Source organism: Falco rusticolus, chromosome 10, assembly GCF_015220075.1.
Source record: "Falco rusticolus isolate bFalRus1 chromosome 10, bFalRus1.pri, whole genome shotgun sequence".
NCBI classification, from domain to species: Eukaryota; Metazoa; Chordata; class Aves; order Falconiformes; family Falconidae; genus Falco; species Falco rusticolus.
In genome coordinates this window covers 10,454,338-10,468,176 of record NC_051196.1, presented here as the reverse complement: position 1 = coordinate 10,468,176, position 13,839 = coordinate 10,454,338, and the positions used below count along the sequence as shown (strand labels likewise).

At 41.0% G+C, this 13,839-nt stretch overlaps 2 protein-coding genes across 9 annotated transcripts in view; one reads left to right on the top strand and one right to left on the bottom strand.

Moving 5' to 3' along the window:
- Window positions 1–10,045, top strand: part of BTBD10 (BTB domain containing 10) — a 29,809-nt gene extending 19,764 nt beyond the window's left edge. For all 5 annotated transcript variants that reach the window (XM_037401610.1, XM_037401611.1, XM_037401609.1 and 2 more), the window contains 7 exons: window positions 520–713; window positions 1,368–1,653; window positions 3,933–4,035; window positions 4,785–4,905; window positions 6,002–6,199; window positions 7,611–7,721; window positions 8,919–10,045. In XM_037401610.1, coding sequence (XP_037257507.1) covers window positions 520–713; window positions 1,368–1,653; window positions 3,933–4,035; window positions 4,785–4,905; window positions 6,002–6,199; window positions 7,611–7,721; window positions 8,919–9,229 — 1,324 coding nt within the window. In that variant the 3' untranslated portion in view covers window positions 9,230–10,045. The remainder of the gene's footprint in view (window positions 1–519; window positions 714–1,367; window positions 1,654–3,932; window positions 4,036–4,784; window positions 4,906–6,001; window positions 6,200–7,610; window positions 7,722–8,918) is intronic.
- Window positions 10,046–10,329: 284 nt separating this feature from the next.
- The window catches only part of ARNTL (aryl hydrocarbon receptor nuclear translocator like), a 53,180-nt gene continuing 49,670 nt past the window's right edge, over window positions 10,330–13,839 (bottom strand). For all 4 annotated transcript variants that reach the window (XM_037401604.1, XM_037401605.1, XM_037401603.1 and 1 more), the window contains 3 exons: window positions 13,622–13,715; window positions 11,617–11,719; window positions 10,330–11,029 (listed from right to left, as the gene is read on the bottom strand). In XM_037401604.1, the coding sequence (XP_037257501.1) occupies window positions 10,869–11,029; window positions 11,617–11,719; window positions 13,622–13,715 (358 nt within the window). In that variant the 3' untranslated portion in view covers window positions 10,330–10,868. The remainder of the gene's footprint in view (window positions 11,030–11,616; window positions 11,720–13,621; window positions 13,716–13,839) is intronic.

Sequence of the window (13,839 nt, the reverse complement as noted above, 5' to 3'; positions counted from 1 at the left end):
CTAGTATGCCGTGGCTTGGTGTATCAACTAGTTTAAGGCTGACCACCTTTCTAAAGGGCAAGCTGCAAAACAAAGTAAAAGTCAGTATTAAAAGCCTGTGTTCCAAGAGGGGTTTTCCAAAACAGGTTCCACAGGAGAAAAAAAATGACCCCTAACTTTTAATTTCATGGTTTGACTAGAATGTTTAATTTAACAGTAAGACCCAAAATAGAATTCTCAGTTGGGTTTGACTTACCTGTCTGGAAGGGATTTCTATGAATACAGGTTCACAGGCAGGCTCAGCTGCTCATGCAGTGTCTCTGTAGATCACACAGCAGCAAACAGGTAATTCTTGCTGTCTACTTAATGTTCCAGATCATTACTTGTGTTTGTAAACGTAAATGTGGGTACAACAATCAAAGTGGAGGGGGATAATACTAATCTTCAAAGCAGGTACATGGAGTGTGAATGCCTTTAAAATTTGAGTGCGTGTTTCTGAAACTTTGAAATGCTGTATGTTTCTCTTATTTCTGTTTTCAGCACCTCATCTCGTATTGCTAAAGGAATAGACTACACAAAAATGAGCCTCCATGGCGCAAGTGGTGGACATGAGAGATCAAGGGACAGACGCAGATCAAGTGACAGATCTCGTGACTCATCCCATGAGAGAGCAGAGTCTCAGCTCACTCCATGCATCAGGAATGTCACTTCACCAACAAGACAGTATCATTCTGGTGTGTGCAGATCTGTAGCATTTCAAGGATTAAAATTCTTCATTACTGTTTTGTTAAAAGAATATAATAAAAAGCATTAGTTGTTGATGATACAACATATGGATTCTTTATGTGTGCCCTGGGCTGCAGGTACCCCTTTTTTTGATAGGTCGTAACTTTTTTCTTCAGTCTGCAGTGTGTATTCCTACTTAGCTCTTACTTAGTTCAAATCACAAGAACGGTCTAATTCATCTAAGATGGTAATTAACTAAACACTTCCCCTTCACTTGGTAGGGTTTAGGTATTTAGAAATACAGGGAACACTTCTCTCTTAAGTGACAACTTGGTTTGTTTCTTTGAGCTGCAGCACTGAACACCAACTGTGATGCATTGCTTCTGTTATGTTGAGTTGCTTTTTCAGTACTAGAAAGCTGAATTTCTCTTGTAACGGCTTTGGGGAGGTGAGGTGGCTTTGACAGTGATAGAGACCTAAGGATCTCATATATGGACAGTCATTTCTGAAGGTTTCTTTAATTAGAATAGATTTAATTGAAAGAGTTTGTGCTTAACAATTTGCAATGTTTTGTGCCTGGAAAGACATCAACTGCATAGAGCTCATGTAAATCTATAACTTAATTTCCTGTTTCTTCTCCTTCTACCTCATCCTCACTTAAGATCGTGAGAAGGATCATAGTTCATCTCGACCAAGCAGTCCTCGTCCTCAGAAGACTTCCCCTAACGGTTCTGTTGTTAGCATGGGCAACAGCAGCAGGAACAGTAGCCAGTCAAGTTCAGACGGGAGCTGCAAGGCTGGTGGGGAAATGGTATTTGTATATGAAAATGGAAAAGAGGGAGCTCGGAATGTAAGAACTTCTGAACGAGTAACACTCATAGTGGATAACACCCGATTCGTTGTAGATCCTTCTATCTTTACGGCACAACCTAATACAATGTTGGGCAGGTTGGTATCTTTTGTTGTTGTTGTTGCCTTAATAACTAGCTGTAGAAGAGAGCCATAAATGCCTTGTAGATATTAAAATTGTTTAAATAGCTCTTGAACTCATATTGTTACAGCTGATCTGCTAATGTTTAATATTATCAGTTTGCGAAGGTGTTTAAGTAAAAAATGATGTAAGTTCTTCTCTATATCTGGCAGAGATGCCAGCAGATTTCCTAGAGGCGAAAGAGTTTGTAAGTAAATTAACATTTCATGATGTACTCATTTCCTTTTATCTTGCTGGGCATTGCTTCTGTGTTCAGTCTGATGCATTCCATCTCTTGATTTTTAAAGCTATCGCTTCATGAAATTAGTGAGTATAGATAGCTTTTCAAAACAGTAAGGAGGAAAACCTTGAAGGAATTTATTTTGCTTGATGTACCTACCCTGACAACACTGAAGCTCAGCACTTATCTTCTGAAATGCTTTTTGGACAGGGGCGTGTCAAATAGTATAATGGATCAGATCCTCTCAGCAGAGACCTACATGCAAAATGGTCAATGCATGTACTATTCTCTGCAGAAACTGTAATGAGCAACGTAATTAACGTGCTTACTTGGTGGGAAAGGATTCTATGCTTTACTCAAATACTGGCTGGTTTTGCTTTGTCCGAATGTAGAGAGCACTGTTTACAAAGTTGCAGCAAGGAAGAGATGAAGGGTTATGTCCGTGTCACTTTGGATTTGGCTTTTTTCGTTAAAATGTGGCTGTTTCTCAGCCCATAAGGGTATAATCTTATTTAAGATATATAGGTATATGTAAAAAGCTGTTTGCCAAAGTACAGCTAATAAATGTGATCAAACAATTTCTGCTTTAAGTCACCACTGTGTGGGATAAAGAGTACCTCAGTTCCCTGTTTTGTGAAAAGTCAGGGAAGAGTTACAGAGAAAGCAAAAAATGTTTCTTTATATAAACTGTAAAGGGAAATAATTTAATAGAATTAAATCAATGATGTAAGACACTTGTGTATGTCTAATACGTGCATACATATATACATGTAAATATCCAGACCAATAAACTGGGAGTGTATCAGCATGAAGTTACGGGGTGAGAGTTCCCTTTTCCATGCCCAGCCCTGAAGCGGTGCTGCCTAACGCGCCACACTTCTGTGTGCGCGTGTGCGCTGCTGAGTTATTCTCCCTTTGGGATTGGTTCAAGGAACAAGCTTATTTTATCTAATGGTAATTCAAAAGTAGGTTAATAAAGATACGGAAATACTGCTCTAAAACACAAGTTATTTATAAACCCGCTTTCCCCCAAAGTCAGTTCACAGGACACTTCACTGTAGTGTCCTAGCTTGAATGTCCCAGCCTAATAGGAACAGCTTTGCTAGGGTTCTGGGAGGCAAAAATAACTGTAATAAGAATGTATTATTTGCCTTAAGCCTATAGCTCTTTCCTAAACGTTCTTTCTTGTCTTGAAGAGTGGTCAGAAAACACATGTCAAATCATGAAGTGAAAAAAGTTACTCCTTTCCCCATTATAAATGCCCAGGGTATGCCAGCTCTGTTTCTCTGGGTTGTACATACGAAAGCAGAGCTTTGCCATCGGGGTATGTTTGTAAGCAAAATGAAGAGCAGATTGGTAATAATTTTTGGAAGGTTAGGGTGTAATTCTGTATCAGAGGTGTGTTAAAAAGTCAGATACTGTTTGGGACTTGCAGTTTTCTCCTTGGTCTAACTTTCCTTGCATCTGTGAGGGAAGAAATGTACATGCTACCCTTAAGTATGGGTATCTTCTATCAGAATGTTACTTTAAAGTTTGAATTAACTAAATCCTTTAAATGAAATTGAGGCAAGTTGCACGTACTTGAACACAAGTTCAGTTTCCTTAACTACCTTAAATGTCTTTAAATAATGAGAATTCTACAACAAAACCTGTTCTGCCACATAACCCCGCAAGTATCCCACAAGCAGACTTGTTTCAGGTTTCCCCCACTTTTGGCACTGGCAGGAAATGGCCTGGTCTAACTTCTGTTTAGATCAAAGGATATTGGCAAGTTAAGATGGAAAAATAAAACTAGACTTTCCCAAGTTACACAGGCCTGCTTCCTATTTTCTAGTAGTCTTGCTAAACATAAATCAAACTGAACGAGACGGAATAGGCTGGGTTGTTTTTTTTGTTGTTTTTTCCCTACCGTTTCAGCACAATTTTTGACATCTTAGTTTTCAGATTTACCAAAAAAAAAAAAAAAAAGTAGTCACAGTAAGGGATTCTAACCAAATTACTTCTGTTCTTGAGCAGGATGTTTGGATCAGGCAGAGAACATAACTTTACACGCCCTAATGACAAAGGAGAGTATGAAGTTGCTGAAGGAATTGGTTCCACTGTGTTTCGTGCTATTTTGGTGAGTTTTCAGGGGCAAGTACTGTTAGAACAAGCACTGTGAGTATTAAGAGGCGAAACGTCTTGATTTAGCCTTACCTGCATATCTGGACTGCGTGGATGGAATAAATACCGTTCTTCTATATTGTTCTCTAGAGGGGGAAAAAATGCTTGATATGAAAACACGCCTAGATTTTCTAGACATGTACATGTGACAGCAAGAGAGAGAGGAAGCACGCCTGAAATGAACTGAGCAGCTACTGCCTGCTAGAAATTTTTTGACCACCTTCTATGCATCTAGTTCACCCTAGTTCAGATATATTCAACCCTTCTTGTGCTTATTAGATGAAACGGAGTACTGAAGTTAACTTATTGCAGCTAACAGGAGAAAAGCAAACTTCAGTCTGAGAAGAAAATGGCCCCTTACGTGTTTCAGAGCTACACAAAGCAGAGCTGCCATACTGCTTGGTCAGCAGAATCGGAATAGCAAAAGCTGAGTGAAGTATAGATAAAATACAGTATACACACACCGCAATAATCAGTATTAATAACTGGCACCTAAATAACAATTTCAATCAGAGCTCTGCTCTGAAAGCAGCTCAGAAAATTGTGAGTTTTATTGTCCTCAGATGTATCAACGTTTAATATCTCTTCCTTTTATACATTTTAGGGGGCTTGCTTGTGGAGAAAGAATCATAACTGAAATTTTGAAATGTTTCTGTCGGTTAATGTTGAAGTGCATTGTGGTTTTTGTTTGCTCTGTTACTGTAGGATTACTACAAGACTGGAGTGATACGCTGCCCTGATGGGATATCTATTCCTGAACTGAGAGAAGCGTGTGATTATCTCTGTATCTCCTTCGAGTATAGTACTATTAAATGCAGAGATCTTAGTAAGTGCAGAATTTATTAAAATGATTTGAATTATGAAGACTAACTTAAGCAAATATATAGGGGGGAGTAATTCCAAATTGTATCTTTTATTGAGGTAAATAACATGGCTGACACTACGTGAGCAAAATCCATCCCTTTTTATCTCTTACGGAATAAGGTCTCAAAAAGGATGGATGTACACTTTTTGGAAAACATTGTTTCTGATACTTTGGTGTCTGATAGTCATGTTTTTCTTCTGTGGCCAGCTAAGTGAAGTACTACTGATGCATTTGCAGTACAGATACAGTAACTTCAAGTGGCATCTTTATTTGCAGAGGACAGGGAGGATGATTTGTTTAACTTCTTGCTGAAGAGAATTAAGCTGTGTTGCTAGCAAAAGTAGCGCAGCTTCGCTGGTGGTGTAGGGTGCCTCGTGGTTCCCAGCGTGTGGTGTCTCTTCAGCTCCTTCCTTCCCTGAGCACAGCCAGAGTTATGGCCAGTGTTTACGTGACCTGGCCTGTGCCTCTGCTTCCTTTGGTCTCGTGGTGTTTGTGCAGAGCCCGGCGCAGGGCCAAGCAGTGGCGTTCCAGCTGGGAGATCTGCGTGGGGCACCTGTGCCGTCACCGGCAGCGCCGTGCCCTCGCGGCGTGTTGCCTGCTGAGTCACGCTCTCGGTGCACTTTGTCCTTAGCAGGAGGATTTAGCAGCTCATGCTGTGAGGGTTTTGAGAGGCTTTGGGTTTTAAGCTACTGCTTATGAAAAGTGGGTTGCGTGCTGTACTCTTTCAGCAGCTGGCTTAGAAAACATGTCTTTTGGGAAGCCTGAGAGAAGTCTTATACACAATTACCAAATGTTTAGTAGTAGTAAAAGATGAAGGACATCTCCTCAAGGTCACTCCTCTGCCTGCCCAATGTTATGTCAATATCTGCAGGACAGTCAGTTTGAACTTCTGGTAAACATTTGAAAATGTTCTGATCTTATACAAACCAACAGATAAGTGTCTTTACGGGTGTCTGCAGTAAATACTACAAAATAAACAGAACTGCTGTTTCTTATTCCTGCCTTCATTTTTTTTAACAAACTTCCAAATGTGCCTATGCTTAAAACTTTGCTTCAGGTGCTCTCATGCATGAATTGTCAAATGATGGTGCTCGCAAGCAATTTGAGTTTTATCTAGAAGAAATGATTCTCCCATTAATGGTAGCCAGTGCCCAAAGTGGTGAGAGGGAGTGCCACATTGTTGTGCTGACAGATGATGACGTTGTTGACTGGGATGAAGAGTATCCCCCACAAATGGGAGAGGAGTATTCACAAAGTAAGTTTATTTTCATTGTTTCCACCAACCCACGCTAGGGTAGGGGTAGCAGTGAATGTGCTGATTTAAGTATTTTGTACGTAAGTGCTGGCAGCAAAGCCTTTTCAACATCCTTAATGTCTCATAAAAACAGCCTTACTTTTGGTAGCTCTGCTTTTGTATTTTGCTTCACAGAAGTCTCTGTTGCATGTTACGTTCAAATCTAATTAAAGAGAGGAGCTAGTTTTTATTATTAAGGTATTGTCAGTCAACGAGGGAGAAGGAAATAATTTTTCAGAAAGAGCTTGATGAGAAAAATGGATAGGAGTCTTGTTTACTGTTGGAGAAGAACTAGAGGGTGGGGGTTTTGGTTTTTTTTTTGGGGGGGGGGGAAGTCTGTCAGTATTTTGGAAGTATAACAGTTTGGTGTATAGATGAGGTAAAGCACTTCTGAGTGACGTGCCCTGCCCTCTGTCAGTGCCGTCCTTGTAGCTGAAAATGTTCCTTCAGTGTGAAAATTGAAATTCAGGGGTTTGTGGGGGCAGGTGGGAGCTGGAGATACTTTGTACTCCGGTAGTATAAAAACTTCTTAGAAGTCTCTTGAAGGTATTACAGTTTCTGTTTGGATTTTTTAAATTAAAAACACCAGTAAAAACAACCCAAAAAAACCCCCAAACCTGCAGCCTCTCCTAAAGAAGGGTGGTTTGATGGAAGTAGAGAACAAATGTGACTAGTGAGTGTTCTAGTGTAGTAACGCAATTGGCTTGGGTTTCTAGAACCTTCATGTCTCAAAGATGTCAATTAAAAATACCCCCCACCCTAAGCGATTAGTTAAGCACACCCCTGCCTTTTCCACTTTTCATGAACAGTAGATTTGGATCTCTGCAGCTGTACAGGGTTGATGGCCCCAGTCCCATCTTTTAAGGTGCTGTCATCTAAATTTCAAAGGTGTCCTCCTCCTTCAGCTTCACAAATCTGGGGTTTTTGAAACTGATTTGCAGATCTCTCTTGCATAATGGCAACAAGATGGGAAGATTTTTTTTTTTCTTTTGTCTGCAGGAATTCCATCAAAAAGTGAAAAAATGGAGGTGTCTTTTTTTTTTTTGTTATTATTATTTTTTTTATTATTATTTTGGTGCAGGTGGAGTTGGGAGGTTTACTCTGAGATTTGTTCTATTGCATTCCTAAATCCAACAAAAAACCCCCTAATTGGATAAGCCAGACTAAATCGATAGGGAGAAAAGACATGTGCAAGCAGCCCAACTCACAGTGCCTTAAGCCGGTTTTCTCAAGAGTTCTTGAGTCTCTCCCCCTGTTCTGAAATAGAAATACTAGAGTAAAGCAAAACAGGGAAAAGGATAACTCTCTTGTGTTTTAAGACTAAAAGTTTAATCTTTCAGTACAATTTTTCCTCATTAAAATGTATTTTTAGTAATTTACAGCACGAAGTTGTACAGATTCTTCAAATACATTGAAAATAGAGATGTGGCCAAATCAGTTCTGAAGGAAAGGGGGCTCAAGAAGATCCGCCTGGGCATTGAAGGTAAGAGAAGCATGGCATGGCTTGCACACTCACTCTTCTGGGAAGGTCTGCTGCACTTCTCTGCTTTACATTTGTATTTGCATTCTTACAGCTTCGTATATTCTGTTCTTGGTCTGGTGTCCTTTTCAGGACTTGAAATGAAAAAAATTGTGGCAAGTAAATACTTTCAAAAAGTTTACAAAACTATTAAATGGATCGTTGAAATGCAAAGAAATGTTAATCTGAAATAAACCTCGTTAAGTTAGGAGGCTGATCTGTAAAATCCCAGCTCTGGCTTTGCAAAAGAGATCTACATTAACTAGTCAGATTTTTATTGTGAATGCAACAACTGGGTTTATTTACACTTCATTTTCCTTCTGATCATTGACCCCAAATATTGAAAAATCCAGCCTTTATAATTTGCAGGATTTCCATCATTCACTCACCAAGTTGTTGTTATTATGTTTGTAATTTGCAAACCAAAAGGAAATGCTTTTAAGTGTTTGTGATCTCTAAAATAAGCGAGTTCAGCTGAAAAAGGTGTGAGCCTTCAGACTGGCATGTCCTTCAACTACACAAGAACCGGTTTTGTGCATAATGCTGGCTTGTTCCAGATTGTTTCTGCTGGCACTTTGTGTTTTAGGTGAAGAACGACTGTTTGACTAAACTCTAATGCTAGTGCCCTGTGATAATATGTAACTTCCTAGTAATGAAAACTATTGCTTAGGCAGTGGGCAGAGATGACTTAACACAACATAAGCAGAATTGAGAATTGGTCTAAACGAGTGTATTTTTATCATTTGGGAGAGCTGGGAGGAATGTGTGAGGATTCCACTTGAGAGCTGAAACCAGAGCCCAGAGCGATGCTGTTCTCTGCTCCTTTCCCACTTTCCAGGACACAGTGCCTGAGAAACAGCTGGCTGCTCTGGCTCGGGGAAGGAGCCACTAGCTGTGCCTGTGAAGCCTGGAAGCAGGGTCTGGTGGCATTACGTTCTGTCGATAGCACTGTAGTCCCTCTCCTTACAACCCGGTTGCTAGCTAAGCTGCTGTTGCACAGATAACGTTAAGAACACCATGATGGCACCTGTTCCCATTCAGGATGCCGACGGTGACAACTGCTGATCTTTACTGTGCGCCCACACACTGCTGTCTTGTAATAGAAAGCCCCGAACTACACAGTACAGAAAAGGTGACCTGCTGCTGTGCTCTGTTTCTTAGGTTACCCGACATACAAAGAGAAAGTGAAAAAGCGGCCGGGCGGAAGGCCGGAGGTGATCTACAACTACGTCCAAAGACCATTTATTCGGATGTCATGGGAGAAGGAGGAAGGAAAGAGTCGCCATGTCGACTTCCAGTGTGTGAAAAGCAAATCTATTACAAATTTGGCAGCGGCGGCAGCAGATATACCCCAGGACCAGCTTGTAGTAATGCATCCCACCCCCCAGGTAGATGAGCTGGATATTCTGCCTATTCATCCTCCACCTAGTAACAGTGAGATGGATACCGAGGGACAAAACCCACCGCTCTGATCTCGACTCTTACTAAAACAAAAGCATGCTACTTAACTTTGAAGTGACTCTGTACTCAACTCATACTATGCTGCAATGCCAGTTTTTCCCATTGTGTAACGGTGTTTAGGATATTGCAGTACAGACCTTTGACAAGACCAAAGGAAGCGCCCGCTTGTTTTTGGAAGAGTACAGATCAAACGCCCTGGGGTTACCGTTACATACATGTACATGTTTACTGGTAGGTTTGTGACATTGGTGATTTGTATGCTGGACTGTCCTCACTCTCAAGCCCATCCAAACCCATGGGATGCTGGTGGTTGGTGTACAGCGGTGGTGTTACACTGGCGTTAGAACGCAGAGTTGGAATTGATAGTAGCACTTTACAAATGGTTGATAAATGGAATTTGAAGCCATTTTTTATAAATGTATTGCACAATACTAACAAAGTGCTTCTATCAAAAGTATTAACTGTAAATAGTTTTGCTCTGAATAGATTGACCCTTTTCAAGTTGTTCTACATGGTTGAGCACAAAACTACTTACTACTGGGTTTTTGGATTGAGGACATGATTCAATTACCCATGTAACATCTTGTTAAACTCTAAGTTCTTCAGTGAATTTTTTCACTTGTTTGCAGCATGAGCCATGTTCAAAAGTTGTGAACGACAGAGAGGGGCTTTATCTTAAATCTTGCCTTACCTTAATCTGTTCACAAATATTTATTTAATACATTTTTCATAAGTGTCATAAAATAGGAAAATGCAAATGGTTCATTCTTCATTTATTAATGATTGTAAACAAGTTTTTCATGCAAATAAAGTTTCCATTATTTTAATGGGTTGGTGTTATCTGTGCATGAGACTCTGCGGAGTCTGTAGTTACTTTTCTTTCCTCAGGGGAAGATGGTTAGTATTAAAGTGAAAACCCAGGTATTCAAGAGAAAGGGGGTAGTGTCAGACTTTACTGTTGTTCTCGGCTTCAATGTTATGCTAAGAGTAAGTGCTAGAGAAGCTGTAGTAATTTACTGTAGGGGCAAGGTCCTCTACATGTATTTAAGGCAGTGTTATGTAATCCCCTTTTCCCCCTAAGGGTGAAGAAATGGTAAACACCAACAGCTTGTAGCATGCACCTTTCAGCAGGGTTTTTATCAAAGTAAAAGCTCCATCTTAGAACAAGGGAAACATTTATTTTAAAAATATTTAACTGTCTAATACATTACACTTTAACAATATTTATAGTAAAGGATTCTTACAAGAAAGAATAAACAGCTTTATGGTACAATTAGTATAAGAAAGATCCACATGGGGACTGTTTTGCAGTGTAAAAACACACCATACATCTGAAATGGTCATTTGCATATAAAAGCTACCACTGATGCCAGTGAGTTGCACAGTGATTTTTAAAAAAAATTTCAAACAACAAAATCCAAAATATACAAGTATTGCAAGCTATACACAGCTAAACAAATCAACACAGAGAACACTGTAGCAGGTTATTCCACATTGTCTGAAGTTACACATGGTAGGATGAGTTGCTTTCTGATACAGCTTTCATGTAATTTGTACATAAAAGCTTCTCAGTCCAACATGTTTCACAGACTGCAGAACTCCACCAGTAAATGCACTTTGATACTCAGATGTTGAAGCCAGGTGCATCATTTACAAGGGCCACGGCAAGTCACTGAAGTCTACAGGGCCACCAAGACCTGCATCTGCTTCAAGAAGGCTCATTATCACTGCCATGGCTGCTTCATCGTTGCTGGGGCTGCTTGATCCTTGATCATTGTCAATCATGTCAATGCCTATGTGAGAGTTCTCCCCTGTAAGCATAAATACAGTAAGTTACCAGGAGTTCACGGTGCTCTGCTGATGCAACTTGCTGTGGGCACTCGCCCTGTGACCCGAGGTAGAATGTCTGAACAGCCTGAACCATTTTGGGAGTATGAATCTGTCTGAGTCCCCGGCTGCCTGTTTCAGTGGTACCACCACTACCTGGGCAGAGGACAAAGGTTAGGTCACTCCTCAGGGAAAAAACACTGTGCCACCTAAGAATGATCCTACGTGCTATACTTCAAAAATAAATCTAGATCAACATCTAAGAGCCAGCCTAGCCTTTTTGCTTGTCTTCAGTTGTTTAAAAACATTCACAAAAAGCAGGTGAGGAGTTCAGTTAATTCACAGACTCAGCAAGAGAAGAAAGGCTTCACCTGGAACTAAAAAAATTACAATATAAAGTAAGCCAGCAAAATAGACTGCCAGACTGCTCTTCAGGCAAACAGAGCAGCAGGTTATGGGCTTTATGCTGCCTGTGGCCAGTAAAAGCGAGTTATTGCTAAAACCCACCAGCTCGTTACAGTCGTCTGCACGTAGCTGGTACCGAGGGATGTTGGCGTGTGCCTTCACTTACCGAGAATAGAGGAGTTGTCAGAGTACGGGTAACCAGAACTGTCTTGGATTTGCCCAGACAGTAACCCAGCTGAAGAAATGTCTGGAGTGCCACCATTTAATATCTTGAAAGAAAAAAATAGAAGCCATGAAACAGCATGAAATCTTGCGTTACATCTCAAATATATCCCTGTATGGGGATTTTTAATATTGGGAAGATGGGCTTTCCCAAAAAGAAGCTAGCTAATCAGACTAGTTGTAAACTAGCAGCTACTACCCTCTGTATTACTCCCATCAAGCAGGTGTCTGGTGGCGATATGCTATCCATCTAAAAGGAAGAGATCAAATCAGTGCTACATGCTAAACTTGAGAAAAGCTACTGGGAAAAGTCCTGAGGTGATTTCTGTGGGTCAGCTTTGTAAGTATTCCATCTGCAAGTGATAGTAATTACAGCTAACTACAGAATACTTCTGAATTCACAAATACAGTAAAGTACTGTCAACCAAGATCCCTAACTTTAAAAGGAGAATCATCCCAGGTAGAGAGACTGCATGGGCTCAGCATTGCTCCTGGATCGTAAGTCCAACCAGCTTTTGGTGTGGAGCAGCACAGCAGCACTGCGTACACCAGAGCTCACCAGGAACAGAAGAACCTTCCCTGGGATTCTTAGTAGCAAGGGAATAACTGAACTGGAACCATAGTTTTCAACTGCTCAGACATGTCTACACTGGAACATAAGCACTTGTGAGCTCCCTTCTGAGGGCAGCATCCACTGGAACTTGGGATACTTCTAGCAAACATAACCTTCCAACGAAGGAGAAATGCTGAGGGGGTAACCCTATTATAAACACACAACTCTCCATGTGTATTTTCCTTTATTACATTACAGTAGCTCCTGCTATATGTAGGTGCGGAATTATTGTAGGGCAGAAGGAGCAAGAATAACTGTTCCTAGGATTACAGCTCAGTTTGTTCTTGAAATAAAACTTGAAGCTGGAACAAAGAGAGTCAGGAATAGAACAGAAATATTTACTGACAGCTACATGCTCTAGCACAAGCAATTCTTATGTATAGTCATCATGATTTCTGGGGGGAAACAAAGTCAGTCTGAGGCAGTGTTCAAATGCACAGAAGGATTTAGATAAGTGCTCTTCTTGCTTTGAACATAATTACCATAAGCAGCAATCCACTAGACAACTTAAATGCAGCCAGTACAAGTGTGTTCAGGTGGTTAAGTGCTGGTAATGGTATGTAAGTGCTACTCAAGCTGTCTTAGCACAAGGCATGGTCCATGGTATTGGTTATAAACTAAAACTGTCAGTGCGCAGTAAAGCATCTAATTGTCATATTTCGTGCTACAGCAGTACAGTAGAATTGCTGTGATTCACAGAACGGTCAGGGTTGAAAGGGACCTCTGGGCATCATCTGGTCCAACCCCCTGCTAAAGCAGGGTCACCTAGGGCAGGCTGCACAGAGCCATGTCCAGGTAGGTTCTGAATGTCTCCGGAGAAGAAGCCTCCACAGCCTCTCAGGGCATTCTGTCCCTGTGCTCTGTCACCCTCAAGGTACAGAATTTTTTCCTTATATTCAGATGGAAGCTCCTGTGTTGCAGTTTGTGCCCGTTGCCCCTTGCCCTGTCGCTGGGCACAGCTGGGATGCGCCTGGCCCCGTCCCCTGCCCGTTCCCCCCCAGCACCGTGATGGCCAAACGGCAGCACTTCCAGCGCCCACCAGTACGGGGTGCTAAAGAGTTTTTGGAGCATCAAGAGATGGGACAAGAGCTGTTCCTTGCAGCTCTGTTAAAAAAAAAATAAAATAATTTATATACCTAAAGAGCAGGTGGATTTCAAAAGCTGCCAGTGTTTAAAAACTACTGGTCTCTGCACTGTTAAGAGATTTCAGCCACCAGAATACTTTGATTTTTCCAGCCAAGCAGCCAGGAGTTCAACATCACCAGTAATTCTATAAGCATCATCTCACATTATTTGCCACTACTGCTACATGAGTGTTTGGAAAGCCAGTTCTTACCTTCTTGCCTCCTGGGGAGGACGTATCAGGTGGTGGTGTGCTGGTAATATTCAGGGGACTTGAACCGCAGCTAGAAGGTGATGATCCTCTTATCCTAGAATATTGATAAAATAAGGAATTAATTTACCAGCAACTTTGAGACTCAGGTACCAGAGACTTGGAGTTTCAAATGCTGGCTTTATTATCAACAAGCATAAGGTGTTAACAAGCATGAACTT